This window comes from Sceloporus occidentalis, unplaced genomic scaffold, assembly GCF_023333645.1.
Source record: "Sceloporus occidentalis isolate IW3139 unplaced genomic scaffold, rSceOcc1.0.p SCAF_195, whole genome shotgun sequence".
NCBI lineage: Eukaryota > Metazoa > Chordata > Lepidosauria > Squamata > Phrynosomatidae > Sceloporus > Sceloporus occidentalis.
The window spans coordinates 348,114-372,444 of NW_028317175.1; the positions used below are offsets into that span (position 1 = coordinate 348,114).

Sequence of the window (24,331 nt, forward strand, 5' to 3'; positions counted from 1 at the left end):
TAACTACCACCAGTTCATAAGAAAAGATTGCCATTGGCCATTGTGCTGGGGACGGCCTGATCCCTCAACTTGAAGTCCCATCTACATTCTTCTCCATTAAGCAGCAAATAAAGATGTGTTCCTATGCCAGCCTACGGAGCCTAGAGATAAAAACTACAAATATGGCTGCTTGTTGGGCTGCGCTCTCATGCCATGTACTTTTCTCAGAATCCAGAATGTAAACCTTAGGTCACCTCTTGCACACTGCAATGTTCTATTTTATCTCAGATACTGTTAGCCTATAAATACGTTTTATGTTTGTTTTGGTCGAGTTACATAGACAGGGGCTATTAAAAAGCCACACTGCGTCAGCAGCAATTGCTTGTATATCATATCATTCGACTTCCACAAGCCATTGGAGCTCACAGTTAATGAAAGTTACCTAATGCAATGCCAAATGAATTGGTGGTTAGATACAAAATAGGTTTTTAATATATCTTTTAGCATTTTTATATTTTGATCATACATTGTATCCAAGTATTTATCACAGTGACAAGTGTTCCAAAAAGATACTCTGATGGTTCCGTGATATCATCAACCATAATCAATCATAATTGGACAGCCAATTGGTTCAGCCAATTTCAACATGGTCAATGAAAACGTAATGTAAAGAAATCCAGCCTATAAAGCATGCCTGATATATTGGTTTTTAGCTTTTGAGGTTCCATCCAGTCAATTTGAAATAGATGGAAAAGTTTAGAAAAGTGTTACTGAGGGAGGCGTAGTGTTCAGCTAGAACTGGAGAATCCCTTGACTCCACAATGACTAGGATGGACTGTGGATTTATGGTACGTCTTGAGTTGACATATTAGAGAGATTTGCTGAGGGGTGTAGCAGGGATGTCCCAGTCTTATTACCTTCCACCCAAGCTCACCGAAGACTTTTGTAGATTTGATATATTATTCAATGCCTTTTAGTAACAAATGTACTAACGTTCAGGTTTATCCGCATTTACTACTTGCCTTTTTTCTGTAAGGTGCTGTCAGCAGCACGACTGTTGCTACGACAGAGCAGATGCAGCTGGCTGCGTCACCAAAATGGGTCATTACAGCTGGACCTGCAAAGATAATGCTGTGAATTGTGGTAAGTCCTGCCGAAACCAGTCTTCTGAGATTCATTTTTACTTATCTGATGGGCACTAGAAGGAATATATTATATATATTTGCCCTTAGTTGGTATCAGATTTATGAAATTGCCTTCAGACAAGAATATCGTCGTTCTAAATAAAAGATGAATTTAAGAAAAATATTTTTGTACATGCTTTGTATTGTAACCAAAGATGAGCAAATGTGTTAAAATCAGACTAAACAGCAAATGGCATTTTAAGGGCACAACGATGGAAGCACGTTACAGGGAATGTAACGTCAACCCTCTATAATTGCAAAGCCAAGCTAGGACACATTTTAATTATAGTAATATTAAAAACGTAACTTCAGCACATGCTGCTGTCTCCGTATGATTAAATTTATAGTAGCCTCTGCTGGGCAGACTTCCTATCATAATTATGGCTTGCTGAGCCAGCAGGATGGTGATGAGTGAGAGCCAAGCCAGAACTCAGAGCTTCCCATAAGAAGAATGCCCCACCAAAGAAGAATGTATGTTAAAGTATTTTCTGAATCCCTTAATATGCATTAAAAAAAAACAATAAGAAAGAAAAAACCATGTCATATCCCAGTGCGGTTGAGCAGCGCCTTTTAATGATATCTATGAAGGTTGTGCTGAGCCGGCACAGAATCCATAGCGTAAATAGGCCAGTTGGGGAGATCAAAGTCCATCGGTCCATTGTGCGGTGGGACCCCGGAGTCTACCCCCCCTGAACCTGCCACCCCAGGCTTAGGACTAGTCAGCCAAGGCTGTAATGTGTCACTGCGCACGGGGGGGGAGTCTTCTTACAGCTGGAGCTGATTGGCCAAACACATCGCCTGCGTGGAAAATTAGATGCAAGTAGGCAAAGAAGCAAATGAATATGGGAATATGAGTCCCCCATACATTTACAAAGGGGTATTGACAGATCCAGGGCAGCAAAGTGAGAAATGAGCCGCCCCAATAGACGGCGGCATGCTCCAGAAGTAGGGACAAAGAGAGTCCCGACACCTGCACTTAGCTCTTTATTTCCCTTATTTCCAGCAGGAAGCGAGGTTGAGCGAGGCCACTGAACATCGCATTAACTGTGCGCCAGGCTGAGGCGTTAGTGTGTGTGTGGGGGTGCCATTGTGTGAACATTTGGCTTTGTCTGGGTATGTTTGTGTGTGTGTGGGGGTATGCCATTGTATGGGTATGCCATTGTACGTCTGGGTGTGTTAGTGTGTGAGGTAAGCCTTTGTGTGAACGTGTGGCTTTGTCTGTGTATGTTTGTGTGTCTGGGCGTTAGTGTGTGTGTGTGGGGGGTATGCCATTGTGCGAGCACGTGTCTTTGTTTATGTTTGTGTGTCTGGGTGTGTTAGTGTCTGTGTGTGGGGTATGCCATTGTGTGAGCACGTGTCTTTGTCTGTTTATGTTTGTGTGTCTGGGTGTGTTAGTGTGTGTGTGTGGGGTATGCCATTGTGTGAGCACGTGTCTTTGTCTGTGTATGTTTGTGTGTGTCTGGATATCTAAGACAAGAACAAGGACCGATTAAGGTTTGAGTCTTTACATCAGGAAAAACAGAAAGACCAGATGTGCTGAACGGTTATCCGCCATCAAATATCGTGTTTCTATCTTTAAAACGATACAGACTTTCATACACTTTTGTCTTTCAGATGAGGCGGTTGATAAATGCCAAAAAATGGTGTGCAAATGCGACAGAGAATTTGGGAAATGCCTAACGAAATCAGCTTATAACAACAGGTATATTCTTTATCCAGACTTCTTATGTGGAAGTGTCTATCCACCATGCAGATATAAACCATAGCATGAAGCGAAGAAGGCAAAATACATTTTGTACATTTATTCGGAATGAGGAGGAATTGAAGAAAAAAAATAATGATCTTGTGCTTGAGGAAAAATAAACATTGACATTGTAGCCGCATATCGGGGTATGAAAACAACCAGACGACAACTGTCAATCACTCTGCACTTTTCTTGTTCTATACAAATTGTGAATAAACCACATAAACAGTTAGAGGTTGTGAAGATCGTTTTCAGTACTATAATATTATATAATATTTTATAGAAACACTCCAGCCATCATATGAGAGGTCCCATTACATTTTCATGGCGTCCATATACATCTGCCTCTTCCGCCCCCCCCAGCTATATACTATACAGGCCAAAAACAGCTCATGTCATGTGATCTCCAGCACAGGCTTTGCACACCTTTCAGGGGGGGAATGGGGGTCTAATGAGACCACCCGTGTATATGCCTAGAAAATGCCCCAATTGATTTTAAAGGGACAGCTTTCCTGCCACTGATTGGCCATTCTAAGCAGCCAATCAGAGGACCAATACAACAGACCACACAGGGGCGATCTGCTGCAGCTATGGAGCTGCAACTTTTTCATAAGGTAAGTGATATTTTCCTTGTTTGCAGGTTTATTTACTATTTACTTTAATTGCATTAAAATGACAGAAGTGTCTGGTTTACATATTAGACCAAAATTAATTATTTGCCGCCCTAGTCCATCCTCTTTTTCTATTGGAGGCAATGTGATTTGTATTATATTTAGGGGAAAAGTGCTAACATTTAGCAGAATCAGCATTTCCCATTTCCTTGGATGTGATTTGTTCTACATTTGCCTTTATAAATAAGATAAATAATAAGAGCTAAAACCAGCTTAGGTGCAACACATGAGGATTTTGGTGCCGTTCCACCTACTAAATTGTAACCATACGCAGCATTAGTAATATAATTCCTTGTACTGGCAAAATTCAAAACCATAAGCATGTAAAAATTTGCCCGTTCCTGAATTGTATGCAATTTTGATCATTTGTTTTAGTTTGTAAAAGGAAAACAATTCTTTTTTGGGGCATTTTGTAAGAAGGCTTTAAATGGCAACAAAAAACTACTGCCTTTTGCAGTAATTACAGTGAATTTAGCTGTAATCTTGGTCTACACATGTGATTATCCTGGATATCCAACTTCCTCGCATTTTCTTCCAGCCAAATATTTAACTTCAACAGCAAGCTAAAAATAAACTGTACAAGAACATGGTAACAAACCATTGATTAACTCTGAACACCATGGGAAAGTTGAAAACATGTATTACATAAATGTGAATTTTGCCCTTCAGAGTTTGCCCTTCAAAGCCAAATACAAAATGCATGAAAATCTGACATATGTATGCGCTATAATAATAATAAAAAAATAAAATAAAAAAGATAACTGAGTAGGGGATTATGAATGAAAAAGCATTCGAACCTGTCTCTCATTCTTCCTTTCTGGATATGAATGTCTGGTAGTGTGTCTGGTAGCTTGCAAAAGCCGCAATAAAAGGTGCATAAACAGCAGCAAATGTACACTGTATGGCCAAAGCTATGTGGAAACTCCGATTACTTAGAGTTTAGTTGTTTCAGTCACACCCATTGCTAACAGGTGTATAACATCAAGCACATAGGCAGCCATCTCCACAGACAAACATTGGCAGTAGAATGGGTTGTACCGCAGAGGATGACACCTTTGCCACAAGTCAGTTTGTGATTATTCTGCCATGCCAGATCTGCACTGTAAGTGCTATTATTGTAAGGTGGAAACATCTAGGCAACAGTGCAGCCTTGAAGCAGTAGACCACTCATACTCAGAGGGGGGGAAACTGTGTTGAAGCATGTAACGCATAAAAGTCTCCCTTCCTCTGTAGCATCACTCACTACAGAGTTTCAAAACCGCCTCTGGAAGCAACATCAGCACAAGCACCGTGCGCCAGGAGCTTCATGAAATTAGTTTCCATGGCCCAGGAGCCACACGCAAGCCAATGGTCACTATAAGCAATGCCAAGCTTCGGGTGGAGTGGTGCAGAGCACACAACTGGACTCTGGAGCAGTGGAAACGTGTTCTCTGGAATGATGAATAATTCTTCATCTGATGGGCTAATTTTGGCAGATGTCAGGAGATCACTACCTACCGGAATGCATAGTGCTTACTGTACAGTTTGATGGAGGAGGGATAATCAAGGTTTGGGCACATCCAGTGAAGGATGTTAGTGGTACAGCAGGTATGGAGCAGGTAGCCAAATATAGCTGCTTGCTACACTAAATATTATTATTTATTGTTTTATAGAGCCCCATCAAAATTCCATAGCGCTGTACAATGTGTAGACAGGACATAACAAGTAGTATGTAACATAACAATATGACTTACAGAAACAACAGGTGAGGAGGGCCCTGCTCAAAGGAGTTTACAATCTACAGGGAGTATGTTAAAAAGACAACGTGCTGACACCGCCTAAACTCAACCAAGCGAAAAAGTAAACATTTATTAAATAGGCTTCTGAGCTTTTTGGGATCACAACTTAGTTCTGTGATTTACATGGGGTGCGTGTGCAAAGTACATCACTACATATTGCATACGCTTACTATAGGGGGAAGCTTTTAAGAAATTCAGTTTAAGCTAATTATACTATTTGGTTTGTTATTTATGGGAGTTAATAATGAGTGGGATGAATGATGTCCCTCTGGCAAGTTGAAATGTTAGGATGTTCGAAGAAGTGATGGTAACAACAGAATGAGGGGACAGCTTAATAAACTCATTCTAACCTACATCAAGAATGCGTCTGAGCAACGTACTCCAGTATTTTGTTTTTCCAAAGTAGCTGGACAGTGCAAGTATATAGTGTTTTATACTTCCAAAACGTTTACATGAGAACAAAAACAGGAAAAAGACAAATTTGCAAATCTTGTTTTATTTAAAGCACATTTAATAAAAAAAAAAAAAAAATCTGTTTCACAGTACCAGCTAAAAAAAACAAAAAAAAAACTTGCTCGGAGCATGTATAGTCACAGTGACATAAACAAGCTGCTGGAAATATATTTAGGTTTAATTGGTATTAAATAGAACATATTTATATATTCACAAAGAAGACATTATACGGATGTATTTACAGAAGACCCATAAAACCATATTTATATACCTTATAAATACAGTTCAGGAATTAGCAAAGAAAAAAAATGACCAATTCATGGTAAATCAGGAGGGTTTTTTTTATTTATTTATTTTTGAAAACATTTGTATAGCTCCAAAATTTCATAAACCCAGTTAAATTTAAATTAAGAAATGCGAAGAGATGTGGCATAAATCCTTTCCAAATTTACTTATTTAAATTATGACAAAAAAGGACCCAGATGGAAAGGTTCCTACCCTAGCCATCGCGATCCTTTTTTGATTTGATTTTGATTTGATTATTTTGCCAACGTAACAAAAAACAAGACATTTTTTTCCACATCTGAAATGAACTTACCACAATCACAGCAACAAATGTCAATTCTAAACATAAAGGAGTTTGTTCAGTAAAGAGAGTTGACAGGAGAATGTGAAGGAGAGCTGTGGCTTCAGCTCCTTGACTTCATTATACATTAGGAAGGCTCAACCCCATCGAGCGTTTGCTGCCGGAAAAGCTTGGCTGGCCCTGTATGCTGTGAAGTTAAATCAGCAAGGTTTTATACATTGAATTATCCATTATACAGGGCCAGCTGAGCATCACATTGGAGAAACTTTCTAGTGGTGGCTCTTCATAATGGATAGTAAAGTTAAAAAGCACATTTTTTTTTGCAAACTCCGCCTTTAGTGAATTAACACCAAAATGTTGCTATTTAGAACTGGAAACATATTTAAAAAATGTCTAGTAAGTTAAAATAATTTGGGAAATCAGGTCGTCTTTGTTATACTGACATTCTTTTTAACACACCCAGGCAAAACATTTTTTATTTTTTTTTAAAGCCACTCACTGTACAAGCCAAACTATATAATATAAGCTCAGGCCACTCAATTATTGCACCGTCCACTAAGAAACCGAAATTTATCATGACCACTTATTAGCAATGATCCACTCGCAGGACCATAGTTCATATCACAGGGCACCTTGTATTTTCACTGATTTAAAGCAGCTGTACAATAATCCTCGTGTAGAACCCAGGTTCACCCAAACTAAGTTTTCCTCTCATCTCTCAAAAAAAAGGGAAACATTGGTAATGGTTGATAAGGGTGATCTTGCCCAATAAAGTAAAATATGCTTGAAAATATTGTGACATTCTACATCCCTTGACAACTCTTAGCTTGAAAGAAAGTAAAGTCTTGTCTTTCAGTTCAGTGTCATGACTTGTCCGTCTGTCCCCCCGGGGCTTGACTTTAAATCACTTGCGTTTCCAGTCTCCTAATTTCTTTGACCACCAGATCAATGTTTATGATTGGGTTAAAATACAAGGCCCAGTAAAACAAGCAGTTGCAGACAAACTGGGGGATTACTGGCCAGAAGATAGCAACAAAAAGCCCTTGAGTTGACATCTTCCAGAAATGGCCCCACATCAGTCGAGGAAGAGACCTAAAAGAAAAAGTGGGAAAAAAAACAAACTGTAACTTTGTGACAGGCGCAGAGTCGTAGAGACCTTATGGTAGTCATTGACACTCGTCACACTGGGTTTCACATAAAACTTGTTAATACGTACTTCAGTTCCCTCCTTGACCACAATCTCCAGAATGAGAATAATTCCAGGACCGAGTGTAACATAGCATTCACAATAATAAACCGAGACGTCCAGTAATGAGCTTCTAGCCAGTCCCACGCAAACTCAGCAAGAAGCTGATATGGAAGAAACAAGTATTTCACCAGGAACTCTCTCCACTGCTTCCATGTTGGATCATTGAGATCCTGAAGAAAAAGCAAACAACGGAACATTATATTACATACACAAGAGAAAGCAAGAGATGTTTATACAGTTTGCAGTAAGCAGCCACCAGTGTAAAAGCTTGATTTTTATTTAACTTACCAACGGTTTAAGATGTACCTTCGCTTTGAGCCGCTATCAAAACTGGCCAGTTATTCTGATCACCAGGTTACAAGCAAGCCAAAACACAGCATGTCCAAACTATGCGTGAAACGCGGTACTCCTTCCCTGATCTTAGTGCTCATTTCCCTATCACAGCCAAATGCTCTCGTAAGCTCTGCTTTATCTAGCAGGTAAATGACCTGCGAAGGCAACAGTCACATTCTGTGGACTGATTATGCCGACTGTATGCAGTCAATAGGGAAATAGAAAAAAGTGCAGCTCTATATAACATGCATGTTTTTCTTGTATCCAATAGAAGGCCTGTAGATAATTACACCATGCCTTTCTCATTGAACACAATTATATAAAAGAGTTGTAACTAAGTTTTTTTTACATTTTTTTGCCAGCCTCAACATTATGAAAATGATCTGTGTACTTTTCAACAAACACATAAACTTTCTTAACTTCTTAATTTAGAATGGCTTGTATGCGGGTGCATTGAATTACTTACAATAAATTTGGAGATGATATCCTCCTCTTGCTCACCCTGTAAAGGACAGGTTGTATGGATAAAAGGTAAAAAGGTTTCTGTGTAGTCAAAGAAGAACATATACAAAATGCTGAACCGTGGAGAACTCTTCAGGGCATATAAAAGAAACAGCGATTTCCCAGGGTTTACGGCCTGCAATAAAATAAAACACAATATATATAAATATATATGTATATATGAATAGGTCATCGCACAATGAGACCCAGCAAAAGAGGGTGGCAAAGTCCTTTGACAAGAGCTGTGTGAGCCAATCTTGGTTCATGCGCAATACCTGGAGCTAGAGCAGGACTCTCTCTATACAACGGGTAAATCTGGCTCAAGTTGTGTATAACTCAACATGCCAGCCTGTCCGTCCCTACCAGATAGACTGACGGTTACCGACAAACCACACACCTTTTAACGTCCCCGTTTGACATTTTTTATGCTTTGCTTAGCTCCCTGGGAATTCTATGTAATGTTCTGGCAAATACAAAAGGGCCATCTGCATTTCACCTTTAAGTCCATTACAAAGGCAAATGCCACTGGATAAAAGTTGCCAAATCACAGCAATTTTATGATGACCAAAAAGTAACACCCTCAATATTCCAATCTAATACACCCATTTGGCTGCAATGGACAGACATTCTACGCTTTGCACGTAACATTCTCACACACCATCAGTGCTACAAGCCTTTTAAAATTGTACAAAAAAGAATATTAATAAAAACATATAGAATATTTCATAATATAGACAACAAAGGTTTCTAGGAAAACCCCTTGAAAAAGGAGAACCGAAACGGCGTAGGGGAAGTGGAGGACAATATGGGTAAGGAGTATAAGACTCTTAAGATGTCTTTTTGACTATTGGAATTACCTTAATACTTATTACCAATGTTAATAGTCAGTTGCATGTTTACAACATTAATAGGTGCACTCCATAGTGAGTAATATGTAATTATACTTGAATGACTTAGCACTTTATGATCCATTTATTGTTTGCATGCACTTGAGACACTTTACATATACATAGCCATAGTTCCTCCATATGCTCTGATTAGTTTCCTAGAAACCTTTGTTGTCTATATTATGAAATATTCTATTTGTTTTTATTAATATTCTTTTTTGTACAATAAAATAATATATTTTAATACAAGGGCTTGTGTAGAACTCTTTTCATACAAGGTATACAAGTTTATAGGACTTTCCCTGTTTTGAGGATGGGATCCTTATACATAGCACAGTATTTATAACATTATGTTATTTGTGGAAAGCACGGTTGGATTCTTTTGTGTTATAAGCCTTTTAAAATACCTGCACTGTAGTGTGAACACACATATTCTGCACCGGAGGGTTATTAACATTAATCATTCTCATTAAAAATATATATACATACCTTATACTCCCATAAATTTTGAGGTGGCTTAACGCCTAATGTTTTGACTCTGTCCAGTTCCATGATAATGGCCTTTCTGTGGCTGTTATTCTCAATGCTGTAAGGCTCTTTGTAGAATTCATCCTCAACAAGAGTCAGGAGGAGTCTGAAAATAAAGATGCCAACCGCAATAAATTACTAAAATGGGCTTATTCACTAAAGCAGGAGCATTGGGGTTTAACACTCCTAACTTCACTATACATTATAAAGGGTGATCCCTAGTAAGTCTCTACATAACTCATTCTTCGGTTAGAGGACTCAAACTCTCCTATTCTTGGAGCGGGGGCTCATTGCCTTGGCCTTCATAATGCACACTCTAGAAAAGCAAGCAGCACTCAAAACGCAGACTATAGAACCAGTCAGCATCAGCAAAGATCTAAATCTCTTGATCAAGGCACTAGATACATTTGTGGGGTCATGTTAAGAGTGTAATAATAATAAAACAAATGACAGACCACCGATGGGATTTTAAAAGGCCACAGTTTATTTCTGGTAAGTACTGCGACACGTAAACTTTATTTAAACATACATTTTTGAAACTTGTGTAACCTCCAAGCTTAATGCATAAACCGCCAGATTTAACCCCTTTTTCAACCCAAGGAGGTTACAACCACCGACCGTGCGACAACTAAGTACATCACCACTACCTAATCACAGCATGTTGCCGCGTACACCAACCACGAGCCGTAAAACCGCACTAGCCCGTGGTGTAAACACGAAGGCCTCCCTTTTCCATGGGACCCTGCCCGTGGAAAAAAGGCCCACCAACACTTCCAGTACTCACGGATTCCATACCTCGGATGGAAAACCGCGACAATTTTACCACGTATCATGACTACACCAACCATAAAAACCTGACGGGAACCTCAGTTCCCCGCCCCACCAGATACCGGCAGAAAACACAGGGAGGGTGGGAGGGAAACAAACTTTTCTATCTGCCTCTCCTTCCTGTTTTACAAAGAGGTAGATGACCATAAGAAAGTGTCTTCCTTTTAATGCCCTCTTAACCCCACCCCCCATTAACCCTGACCTATAGGGAATTGGCCCTACGGTGACCTCCCCCACTAGCATCATCCAGGCCTGATCATGAGGCCCCTTCTTTTATTGGTGTATTTCCGGGGCCCACTTGATCAAGGCACTAGATACATTTGTGGGGTCATGTTAAGAGTGTAATAATAATAAAACAAATGACAGACCACCGATGGGATTTTAAAAGGCCACAGTTTATTTCTGGTAAGTACTGCGACACGTAAACTTTATTTAAACATACATTTTTGAAACTTGTGTAACCTCCAAGCTTAATGCATAAACCGCCAGATTTAACCCCTTTTTCAACCCAAGGAGGTTACAACCACCGACCGTGCGACAACTAAGTACATCACCACTACCTAATCACAGCATGTTGCCGCGTACACCAACCACGAGCCGTAAAACCGCACTAGCCCGTGGTGTAAACACGAAGGCCTCCCTTTTCCATGGGACCCTGCCCGTGGAAAAAAGGCCCACCAACACTTCCAGTACTCACGGATTCCATACCTCGGATGGAAAACCGCGACAATTTTACCACGTATCATGACTACACCAACCATAAAAACCTGACGGGAACCTCAGTTCCCCGCCACGGCCAGCGCATCCGACCCGACTTGAATGTGCTGGCTCCTCCACAAAGAAACAGCCTTCTCCACACCACACCGAACATCCAACAACCATATGTCCGATCCAATATCGGTCAAGTGAACACCATCCTTGCGGAAGAGAGCCGCATTGTCACCTTCTAGGTCATAATGGGGCACCACAATACCCCCAAATCTGGACACAAATTTAGACACCACCTTGTTAAGCTTCACCCTGGCCCTGTTAACTCCCTGCAATGACCTGGCACCACGCCAAAAAAGTCGTGGAGTGATATGGGACCACACCATCACCATTCCCGGAAAACGTGTCCCCAACCGTACCAAATCGCATTTAATGTCCCGCATTAAAACCCTCAGTGGGATTCCACAAAGGTCGTTACCACCACCGTGCAACACTAAAACATGCGGAGGAGAATCGGACCGAACCCTAGCATAAAATTCGGCAATAATCTCCCCCCAAGTCTTACCCCGAAAACCGAACCATCTAACCTGAGCGTCATCCATTGAAAGACCCAATTGAGTACCCCGTTCTCGGACGGCCGCCCTCCTTTCCGCCCAGTAGACAAATGAATGGCCAAAAATCCACACCTGGCAGCAGGCCTGATCTGAAAAAATAAACAAACCAAACCGGTTAAAACAACACGCAGCAGAAAGGAGGGGGGGGGGAAACGACATCAGACGAGCTGAGGCCGTATATAAGATCGAAACCGGGACGACTTCCACCTCCCAATGCGCTGAATTGTCTCATCAGGAAGGCCCCACCTAGCCGCTTCCGTGGCCGCACCGATCCGGAACGAGTGAGACGCGAATTCACCAGGGGACAATCCCAGCAGCGCCAGCCCTTTACGGAATATCGCTACAAACTGATAGCGCGACAAAAAGGAACCATCAGTGTGTACAAAAATTGGCCCCTGAACACTAGGACGCAACTGCAAAAATTGCGACAAGCACACCACCGGACACAAGGACGACCCCGACAACTGACACAAGGAGACTGTAAAACCCTTACCCAACTGATCCGTTTTGGACCGCCGAATAAACAACCGCACCACATCAACCCCCACCAACACATCTTGAAAGCACACACCCCCACCAACCCCCCGTGATGGACTAACAAACTCGCTGATACGCAAGGCCCCAAAAAAGGCCACCACAAAGGCAGCACGAAACAAGACTTCCTCATACCGGTCCCTACAAAGCGTGCCCAGACCCTCGCAAAGCCCGCCCAGGATATGAAACGTAACTGGTCGACGAGAATCCCTCGTCCGGAAACCTTTCCGAAAGCCTTTTAACGCTTGTTGAACAACAAAGACCTTACAGAAATCAGCCTCACCCGTCACTTTACACCGAAACGAAAGAGCGGAAACCAACTGGTTCACCTTGGAAACCGACACCCCTTTCTCAAATGAGTCGCCCAAATACCTCAGCAACACCAACACCCTATCTTCAGTAGAGGAAGGGTTTCCGCAGGACCCCACAAAAGCGTCCCAGGACGTCCAAGCCTTCTGATAGGCCGTCCAAGTAGAGGGAGCCAGCGACCGACGTATCAGGTTCAAAGCGCGACGTCCCCCATCGTCCAAAGCCAGGATGGGCAAGGCAAGCCCACCTGAAGGGCCGTAGGTGCCAGCTGCCGAAATCGTGACCATTGCTGTCGAGACAAAGCATCAGCGATAGAATTCTCTACACCGGGTATGTGGACTGCCGTTAAAAACATGTTAAGTTGCAGACATCGCAAAACAAGATGCCGCAACAATTTCACGACCGGGGGTGAAGAGGCAGACACCTTATTAATAGCCATCACCACACCCGAATTGTCGCAATGCAAACGCACTCGCTTATTTCGAAACAGGTCGCCCCATAACTCCACGGCCACAACCACCGGAAAAAGTTCAAGGAACACTAGATTCCGACAGAGGACAGAACCCTTCCAAGCGGCGGGCCAAGTGGAGGCACTCCACTGACCCCCCACAAAAGCCCCGTAACCGTCACCACCAGCCGCATCCGTAAAAAATTCCAGATCCACATTAGAAACCACCTCATCCATCCACACGGTTCTCCCATTATATTCCCTTAAAAACACGTCCCAGACTGCTAAGTCTTCCCGCAAGTCATGCGTGATCCGGATAAAGTGATGGGAGGCCTTAACCCCGGCGGAGGCTATCGCCAATCGCCTACAAAAAACCCGCCCCATCGGGATTATGCGACAAGCGAAGTTAAGTTTACCCAGAAGAGATTGTATTTGCCGTAAAGTCACCTTCTTAACCGAACGAAAATGACCAACCAAAAAACGCAAGTCATTCACTTTTTCCATAGGCAACTGGAAAACCATGGCCCGAGAATCAATTTCTATTCCTAGAAACTTCAACTTAGTAACGGGCCCTTCCGTCTTGTCATGAGCCAAGGGAACCCCAAAACGCTTCATAACACTCTGGAGCGTAGACAACATCATTGCACAGACCTGCGACCCCCCCGGGCCAACACACAGAAAGTCGTCCAAGTAATGGATGACAGAAGAGACCCCAGCCTCCTCCCTGATCACCCATTCCAAAAAACAGCTAAAAGTTTCGAAATAGAAACATGAAATCGAGCAGCCCATAGGCAAGCACTTATCCACGAAATATTTCTCATCCCAAAAGCAACCTAAAAGATGAAAACAATCCGGATGAACAGGGAGGAGCCGAAAAGCCGACTCAATGTCGGTTTTAGCCAACAAAGCCCCTTGCCCGTAACGCCGAACCCAGTGTAACGCCGAGTCAAAAGAAGCATATGAGACGGTACACAACTCCTTGTCAATCCCGTCGTTCACGGAACCCCCTCTCGGAAAAGAAAGGTGATGAATCATCCTAAATTTTCCGGGTTCCTTCTTGGGCACTACACCCAAAGGTGAAACTCGCAAATCATCGAGGGGGGGGGTAAGGAAAGGGCCCGCCATACGACCCAGAGCCACCTCCTTTGACAATTTTTCTCCCACGATATCAGGAAAAGACAGGGCAGACTTCAAATTCTTGGGAACACCAGAAACACAAATTTCAGAAAACGGAATGAAAAACCCGTCAGAAAACCCGGCTTCCAACAACCCCGCAGCCGTCCTGTCAGGGTAACAAGCCAACCAGGGCCGCATCTCACTTAGTCTCACTGGAGTCATCCCTTTTTGAGCTAAAACCATACCCCTTTCCCTTCTTAAAACATTTTGACAGGGGGTGGGACCCGGAGCACCCGGAACACTCGTGCTTAAACCTGCAGCTGGTACCCCACTTGCACTGTCCTTCATTGAACTGCCAGCAATATCCCTTTTTGAGCCCTGCCGGCGACGAGTTGCTAGCCCCGCCGGCAGTCCCTGAAAAGGGCTGCCGAACAGGAGCCATGACCTTAAGCCATAAGGCAATATCCTTATGATCCCACCGTATAGATGACCGCACCGCCTTACGCTGGCGAAACTGCTCGTCATAGCGGAGCCAGGCTAACCCACCATATAACCTGTGAGCTTCCCCTATACTGTCCATATAACAAAAGAGCTGAGAACATTGGTCAGAAGCCTTTTCCCCAATTACGCTTGCCAGGATAGCAAATGCCTGCAACCAGTTCTGAAAAGTGCGAGGTATCAGGCGAAACCTCCGCCTCTCCTCGTCCTTCTTCTCATCAAACTTAGATGATCTATCCAACTGAAACCGCTCCAACGGGAGAAGGGTAAAAATATCCACATATTCCCCTTTCCAAATTTTTTCCTTTAATTCCTGTTTCAAATGAGCTCCCAAAGGACCCTCAAAACAGACGTATACCTCCCCCTTTGCAGTATCAGACGGACGCACCGGATCAGCCGCAACGACTGTCGTTACCACATTGGAAGTAGGCACGGAAACCGCAGACGAAGCCACCCCCGTAACCTCTGACCCAGAAGACATAGAAACCACAGAAACCGTAGCCGCCGCGGGTATATCCAGTGCAACGGGTACAGTCGGCGCAACAGGCGCTGTAGGTGCAACAGGCGCAACCCCGTTACCCCCCCACACTGCTGCAGGCGCAACCCCAGAACCGCCCGGAGCCCCTGCAGGAATATTTCTCAAAAGGGAAGCCAATGCACCCATAAAAGAACCCCAATCCCCCGGGTTAACCCCAGATACATCTTTAACCCCCGTCATAGCCTGTTGGAAAGCATACACAGGAGCAGCCATCATATCCCCTGAGGACTCACCAGGCTGGCCCGAATGTGCCTGCGCAGCCGTTCCAGAAGCCATCAAAGGGGGCTGTGCAGGAGAGGAGAAGAGGTCAGGTGAAGCCGCCCGCCGCTGAGATGATGAAGCCCTGCTGAACTGCCCTGCAGCCGGTCCAGATGAAGGAGCAGCCATATTAGAGCGGCCACCCGAACTGGAGTGTTGAGGTGAGACGTGCCGCGAGCAGGACCGCCGTAAGGAGCGAGTCCTGCTTCTGCTTCTACCCCTAGCTGCCGCTCCGGACGAGCGGTCACGCGACCGGGAGACGGACCGCCGTTCCGCTCTGCCGGGCTGCCGAGCAGCCCGCCTCCCCGATGCCGGCTCCGCCCCCAACCGGCGAGAAGGACCTGGAGCCGGGGACACTGACACTCTTCGTCCCCGGCCGTCACGCCGCACAGCCGTCCCGGCAGTTCGGCGAACGTCATGAGTCTCCTGCTCCGCCACGCCCACCTTCGTAGGACAGGATCTTCGCGGGCTGCCAGCCGCACGCCCCTGGACCCGGGAACTCCGCCGCCGGCCGGCAGACAACTCCGGGCTGAACCTCTCTGGGGGGCGGGTGCGCCGTGCCCTGGTGATCCTCTGCGTCGCCACGGAAGATCCAGACGCCGCGCCGCCCTCTGCCTGCGAAGGGCTACCGGTCAGCTGCTCCAGCCGTTCCTCCAGCCACGCCGTCCCCCGTCGCAAAGCCGAGTCTCGGATCCTGGACATCAGCACCTCCAAGTCAGCCATGGCACCACGGTAAAGGAATCCTCCTGAAAAACAAACTTTTCTATCTGCCTCTCCTTCCTGTTTTACAAAGAGGTAGATGACCATAAGAAAGTGTCTTCCTTTTAATGCCCTCTTAACCCCACCCCCCATTAACCCTGACCTATAGGGAATTGGCCCTACGGTGACCTCCCCCACTAGCATCATCCAGGCCTGATCATGAGGCCCCTTCTTTTATTGGTGTATTTCCGGGGCCCACTTTATCAGTAGAAAATACAAAAAGAGCTGGACACACTTAACGTGTTTCGCACATAAGCGCGCTTAATCATGAGCTTGCGGACTGGTTCTATAGTTCGCGGATTTTGAGCACCGCTTGCCTTTCCGTTGTCTGGATTTGCCGAGATTTGTCTGCTTTCTTGGGGGAAATTGATTTTTCACCTTATCTGGATAAGCCTGGCGTTTGGGAGCGTCCTCCATAATGCAAAGTAAATTCGAGGTGATGAATCTATAGCTCCTCTGTAGAGAACAAACCCTGACCCGTTGACGAGTCAAGCAGCATCGCGTCACGTCACATTTTCCCTTTAATCCTCTGTCTTTTATGTACTTTCCAAAGACCATTTAGCCGCAGGGGATTTTATATATAAATATATACACACAATCATTGTTCTCCGGCATCCATCAGAACGCAAGATAAATAAGGAAGTTAGATACAGACTTCACAGCTCACTATGTGAACAGCAAATAATTTAAGGTTCTTTTCATAATATGATGCCAAGTAAAAATAAATTGAGCAATGCGGCATGCATAGAGGTCAGTGTATTATACTCATGCCAGCTTTACGTTAAAATAGCAATAAAAACAATGACTTGCCTCCCATTAACCCTCTCTGCCAAAAAACGTTCTTTGTAATGGGAAGCCCATGGACCCAACTGTTCCAGCCACAGGATGACTTCTTCAGGGGTCCATTTAGTAACTGGTTTATGGACGAGGAGGTCTTGTTCAGACTCGCGGCTACTCCAGTGATACACAAGCAGGACAACCTGATGAAAGAGGAAAGGAGGATACACAGCTGATTAAGGATCCCATTAACCCAGAGAAACGATACAATGTAGGAAGAAGTAAAAATGTCAAAATGAATAGCTAGAGATTCTAGGCCAGAGACAATTGTAAATATACACAATGTTAAAAATCAGGTCTTTTTCCAAGTGATTTGAGTAATTTGTTACTACGTAACCCTTATATCACAATATGCGTATAATGCGTATTATGCGTATAATGGCACTGATCAGTCTCTCTCGTTGCAGAGTAGTTCTGGAAATTTGGTGGCGACACTATTTATGGATCGGATCAAGCGCACACTTCCTCATTTTTTGTTCTTTTTGTGCGTTGTCCTGTCACTCAGCACTTAGAAACGCTCCACCTTCCCGGCGTCCGTCTCCTAAGCGCAGCCAACTAACAGGATAAGGGAGCAGGCATTGGAAGGAAGCGTTGCACGCTCAGCGCTTCTATGGAAGGGAAGGCACTCGAGAACTCTCGCTGCCACGTTCTGCAATGCGCCAGAGAAAACTTTATTCACACGAACAATAAAAAAAAAAAAAACAACATGACTGACTAATGACAACGTAGACGTCATATCAGCAGGGTCATTGACACGAACTAGTAGGGGAATGACATAATGAAGCCTTGACAGTGCAACCAGCCCTAGTGAGGTAAACCCAGTGGCAAACAAACTACCACCCGGGGGCTATTTTATTAACCAATAAAGTACAAACCACAAGAATATGACAGCGCAAAGACAACAGGAGGGAATATTCTTAGCTAATGTTTAACCCTCCGGAGCCGCATATGAATAACATTACTTATTCGTCAACTGCAGCAACGCTCAACGTCAATTTTATATTACTAAGATTTGGAACGATAGCAGAATTACATCGCTCAGGGCCCTCGGATAGCAGATGATTTTACAGCTTTTTTCATTAATTATATTTATCGACAACTGCACAGATTAGGATTGTGGCCAAGAGAAACAGTTTACATTCTGCGTTAAGATTAACTTCACTAGTAGAAATTTGTTTGAAAAGATCAGCGTGCATTAAACCATTCAAGAACACAGATTATTGTCCATTAATACTAATACATAACTTCATATGCCGATTGCTATATTGGCCAATAGTCTAAAGTATGGTGTGATTTTAGATGTAACACTTTCAAGCATGGTTTTCAAAAGAAGGTAGCTCTCAAGAGTAGAAGAGAAGCTCTATATATCATCATGTCGTATGTCCTAATGTCAAATTGTATATTGTCAGTCTTACCGATTTGACAATTAAAAGTAAGGTAATGTGAATGCTACCATCTATCTTTTACAATGACGGCGGAGGCCGGATGGAAAGAAAGTTGTTGAAAGCATAGGATAGTTCAGTTTTCTTACCGCCACGCCTGTCAATGCGGACAGAACACCTGAGAAGAATCCCCCTCCTCTTTGTGGATTTGCTCGTCCACCGGTGGAAGACGTCTGATTCTGATCATTGCCGTATTTATTGAAGGCCTGCAGCGCCTGGGCGATGTCACGGTTTTGCTCAATGTCCTGATATTTCTGCTGAATGTCATCAGGAAACAGCTTTTCTATGACATCCCTGAAAGAACGCCAAAGAAACTAAGTGACATTTTATACAATACACCACTCAGGCCAAGACCATTTCAAAATGCATACAAATCAAGTTTGATTTTTGCACGTGTACATAGACCTTTTCTTTTCTTTGAAATATAACAGACCCTGCTACCTCTCTGTGCCTCCAGCTTAAGGGGCTTTGGTCGCGAATCTTCCTTTAAGGGGAGAACGCATAGATACGCAACTAAATTCCCAGTGAGGTACGGTAGGCAAGCCAAGGTTAGACATTGCAGTCATTGGTTCCGTGTATGTTAAACTGCAATGTTAAATATAGAAGAAAAGCAACTACTAAGCCCCCTACATATTCACTAAAATAGGAAAGCTGTGATCTCAGGTCATTGACGTCACCTGAAAAGCTGGAGTGGCCCCTGTATAACAAATACCGTATTTGCTCGATTATAAGACGACCCTGATTATAAGACGACCCCCCAAAATCTGAATATTAACTTAGGAAAAAAAGAAAAAGCCTGAATATAAGACGACCCCAAAGGAAAAAAGTTTTACCAGTAAATGTTAATTCATGTAAACTATTTTTTTTAATAAAAGCTATGATTGAGAAAAAGATTTTTTTTGTTTTTATTTCTTGTATTTTCCAACCTGTCCCCCAGTTACACACATCTGCCCCCAGGCTTGCCACTCCAATATGGCACTGTGGCCCATGATATGCCTTTTAACCCTCTATATGCCACTGTGCCCCATGGTATGCCTTTTGACCCCCTATGTGCCACTCTGCCTCCAGAAATGCCTTATACCCCTATATCCCATTCTGGCATTTAGGGGGTTAAAATGCATATTATGGGGCAGAGTGGCATATAGGGAGGTATAAGGCATTTCAGGAGGCAGAGTGGCATTAAGGGAGTTAAAAGGCATTGTATAGAGCACTCTGCCTCCAGAAATGCCTTATACCCCTATATGCCACTCTGCCATTTAGGGGTTTAAAAGGCATATTATGGGGCAGAGTGGCATATAGGGAGGTATAAGGCATTTCAGGAGGCAGAGTGCTCTATTAAATGCCCCCTTAACGCCACTCCAGAAATGCCCTATGCCCCCATTTAACACACACACCCTATACCCCCATTTAACTAACTAACACACACACACTCTCCCCCCCCCTTCCCCCGCTCTCCCCCCTCTCTTACCGGTGCTTCCAGCCGGGGCAGCGGGTTGACGTCGCCTTCTGCTGCAGCCGGAAGGAGGTGTGGCTAGCAGCGGGGGTTGTCTGCGTCCGTCGCGTATACTTTCCCCGGCTGTCAGAGATCAGAGTTCCCCGCACCGGTGCGGGGAACTCTGATCTCTGACAGTCGGGGAAGGTCTATGCGACGGACGCAGACAACCCCCGCTGCTAGCCACACCTCCTTCCGGCTGCAGCGGACGTTGTCTACGCGGATCGCGTAGACGTCAACCCGCTGCCCCGGCAACACAGCAGGAAGCACCGGTAAGTGTGTGTATGATGGGGGGGGTGAGACAGGAGGATCCAGGTCCCCTGCAGCGGTGCGGGGGATCTGGATCTTAGTCTCCTAATCAGACCTCTATTTGAGGTCTGATTAGAAGACGACCCCGATTAGAAGACGAGGGGTATTTTTCAGAGCATTTGCTCTGAAAAAAACCTCGTCTTATAATCGAGCAAATACGGTAGTTAAATCTGTTCTTCCTCACCCATTGAATTGTACATCACACAGGGCCAGATCAGACCTTCACACTGGATAAACCTGCCAGTCTCTGCATTTCATAATGAATAATGGACAACTATCCTGCCAACTCTCAATCTAGTAAATAAACACAACATATTTAACTATATGAAACGCTGACTTGTAATGGAAACAAATAGAGGGACTTTCTTTACATTATGAAGATCCCCTGCAGCGCCATTGAGTGGCTTGACGTAGTGTGCTGTCCATCCAAATTGTGTTCCAAAAATCTGGGAATTTACATCTTTTTATTTATTTATTTATTTATTTTTTTAAAGGTGCCGTTCCACCTAGGGAACCTCTTAAAATATCACCAGATAAATGCTGTAAAAAGTTTTACAGAACCTTAAAGGCATCTCCCCTACTAAACTGGCAGCAGAGCAGAGACATGATTAAGAGGCCCCACCGACATGCATTATCAAGAAAATACAGCAAAACAGTATGTTATTATAAAAAGGAATATAAGTGAGATGTACATAACACTAGTACATAATAAAAATCTAGGAAGGTTGGGGGGAAAAAACCTATATGGAACAGCACCTTTAATACTTTCTCGACCAAGACAAAAACTTTGAATGATCTTTTTAGTTTTCTCATATTTATATCTACAGCTAATTATTTTGTAGGAGTTAACTAAAATTTTTGTTTGTCTGGTACCCCTTTCGGAAAAAAAAATATTACAATAATTTAATAAAATATAAATATTTACTTGCCAATGAGTGGATTGAAAAGCGTGGAAAGCTAGAAATAGGAAGTAAAATATACAACTAAAGTTTAAAAACATCTCTATAGATATCGCCATGGTAACCACTTACCTAAGTAGAATGTTCACTTTAGGAAATCCCTCCCACTTGTCTCGGCATTCAGGACACTCTGTCTTCTTTGAAGATACCCACCAAAGCGCCAGGCAGTGCCTGCAGAAACTATGGCCACAGTTCAGAGTGGTGGGGTTCACCAATATATCGTAACAGCAGTGGCACGAGAACTCGCTCACCGAAATCTTACAGTCTATCTTGGATGTTGGGATGGGGTCGACGCTGCTTCCTTTTAACTTCACGTCCTCCTCCATACCTGAAGCTCGCAAAACGTCTTTTCTATTGAAACGGAGAAACCAGTCCTCAGGGATAGTCGTGAAATCCTTGATATGTAATTAATCCTAGAAAACAGCAGAGGTCTATTTATATCAAGAACTCGCATATAAAAAGTCCCATTTTCCCAGAGCTGTATAAGGTATAATAATAATAAAAAAAAACATAATAGTTTGAATGCCGTTTTACCCAAAATGTTATCTATCACAGCCTCTGTTAGGTCCTGAACTTACAGAACATTGATCCAAGCCTTATCCAGAGCTGAGAACATGATGTTGTAAGTGGCCTATTTCACACGACTCTGGACAGCGCCAGTAACTTGTGAAGAGGAAGCCCCCCTGAAGAACTGGCTGAACATGGCACAGCAGCGTGACCCACAGGCACAGCTGGGACCCTTATTTCTAAGAGTTCTTGCAGGGCCTGCGTGTGAATGTCCGTGAGCCATGCATTGAATCCGGTTAGGTTTCCTACTACCGGCCAACACATTAAATCGACCAACGTGAAGTCAGATGAAGTCTTTGCCTCATGCGTTGCCGATTTTACGAACGACTATATGGCTCTGGCTGAATGAGAAAGGTATGTGGAACAGCCTTTCGAGCAGAAGTGGTAGAGACTAATATAGTCAATGATTGTAAACATGCATAGGATAGGTATACGGCTATCCTGAATCTGAGACAAAACCCAAGAACTGATTCACATTACACAATGTTGGGGCATTCGCAAGTCAACTACTGCTCTTATACACACATACACCTCCCATCACAGCTAAAGCAGCCAGACACGCTGCGCTTCACCGTGTTCTTTTTATAGCTCATCTCGCAGAGAAATCGGACTTCATCTCTGCCTACGGCAGCTCTAGCAAACAATGAGTATCCAAGAAGCTTTTCTACTATTGGGCGAGTAATAAAACAAAGACTCAAGGAACGATACAGTGCTCCAGCCAGCCTTAAGGACAAAGAATCCATTCTTTAATATGCATTTTTCAAAACTCGTCAACAAATCGCTTGCCTTTAGTGGAAGCTGCAGCTTCCTGCCTCCTCTGCTATCTGATACTGGAAACAGCCAATCAGTGGCAGGAAAGCACTCCCATTCCGAATACGTGTATTGGGGTCACATTGGATCTCACCTAGTATAGATGGCATACAGGAGGACTCTACAGAACCTCATACGGATTTGCAATGGGGACCTCACAGCTATCCTACCCATTAAAGTCCATATGATGGCTGGAACGTCCCTTTAAATAATCCATATTAATATAATGCCCTTTACTAATATTTACACCTGTGATTTCCCGATGGACACACAGCCGCTTTGATATCCTCACTCACGTATCGCCATCATAGATATCCCTGCGAAAGGCAGTAATTCCTACATGATTGTTTTCCCTACGGGGTAACAAAACTCCAGGGGTGGATTTCTAACAACTGTAAGCATATAACGAGAAGGAGAAAATGTGCGCCGTCGCCATAACCGAACGTATAAATCAGATTTACTATTAAACATATGCATGCAGCAGGATATATCATTGGAACTTTTTGATGCACGAACCCCAGACCTTTTATGCGTATAATGGCACTGATCAGTCTCTCTCGTTGCAGAGTAGTTCTGGAAATTTGGTGGCGACACTATTTATGGATCGGATCAAGCGCACACTTCCTCATTTTTTGTTCTTTTTGTGCGTTGTCCTGTCACTCAGCACTTAGAAACGCTCCACCTTCCCGGCGTCCGTCTCCTAAGCGCAGCCAACTAACAGGATAAGGGAGCAGGCATTGGAAGGAAGCGTTGCACGCTCAGCGCTTCTATGGAAGGGAAGGCACTCGAGAACTCTCGCTGCCACGTTCTGCAATGCGCCAGAGAAAACTTTATTCACACGAACAATAAAAAAAAACAAAACAACATGACTGACTAATGACAACGTAGACGTCATATCAGCAGGGTCATTGACACGAACTAGTAGGGGAATGACATAATGAAGCCTTGACAGTGCAACCAGCCCTAGTGAGGTAAACCCAGTGGCAAACAAACTACCACCCGGGGGCTATTTTATTAACCAATAAAGTACAAACCACAAGAATATGACATTCGAAGAGGGACTGGAATATAGGTGTGTGGGCATATATAATAACCACGTAGCTATAACCTATTCAGCTCTCTTCAGCTATTCAGTTTTTGTCTATAAAGTCATTAATCAGCCCCTGGTCTTGTCTTACATTCGGAATAGCTATATGCCAATCTCACACATGTTCAAACTCCCTGTTAACCTCTACCACTTCTCCTGGGAGGCTGTTCCATTTGCCTACCACTTCATCATTAGCATGAGACTCTTAGGAACCATGACAACCTGGCCCCTGAGATTTCTACCGCTTTGCATAAACGTCACACATACTGGAAACCCCTAATTCACAGAGAAAGCAGCAGGCAAAGCCGCTGCACGATTGCTGCTT

General features: G+C 43.7%; 1 protein-coding gene across 1 annotated transcript; it reads right to left on the reverse strand.

Moving 5' to 3' along the window:
- Window positions 1-7,294: 7,294 nt before the first annotated feature.
- BFAR (bifunctional apoptosis regulator) lies at window positions 7,295-21,868 on the reverse strand. The gene is made up of 7 exons (XM_089502132.1): window positions 21,615-21,868; window positions 18,872-19,076; window positions 17,314-17,483; window positions 9,855-9,999; window positions 8,444-8,614; window positions 7,612-7,814; window positions 7,295-7,487 (listed from the first exon to the last, which is right to left on the reverse strand). The coding sequence occupies exons 1-7, from the start codon at window positions 21,866-21,868 to the stop codon at window positions 7,295-7,297; spliced, it is 1,341 nt and encodes a 446-aa protein (XP_089358258.1).
- Window positions 21,869-24,331: the final 2,463 nt, after the last annotated feature.

Bases quoted from the DNA above. Each gene is read 5' to 3' on its own strand.
- BFAR (XM_089502132.1), bottom strand. From the start codon at position 21,868: ATGGAGGAGGACGTGAAGTTAAAAGGAAGCAGCGTCGACCCCATCCCA. The intron at 8,615-9,854 runs GTATGTATATAT...ATTTTATTGCAG, and splicing joins AAAATTTATGGGAGTATAAG to GCCGTAAACCCTGGGAAATC. The intron at 7,815-8,443 runs GTAAGTAATTCA...CTTTTTCTTCAG, and splicing joins ATATCATCTCCAAATTTATT to GATCTCAATGATCCAACATG.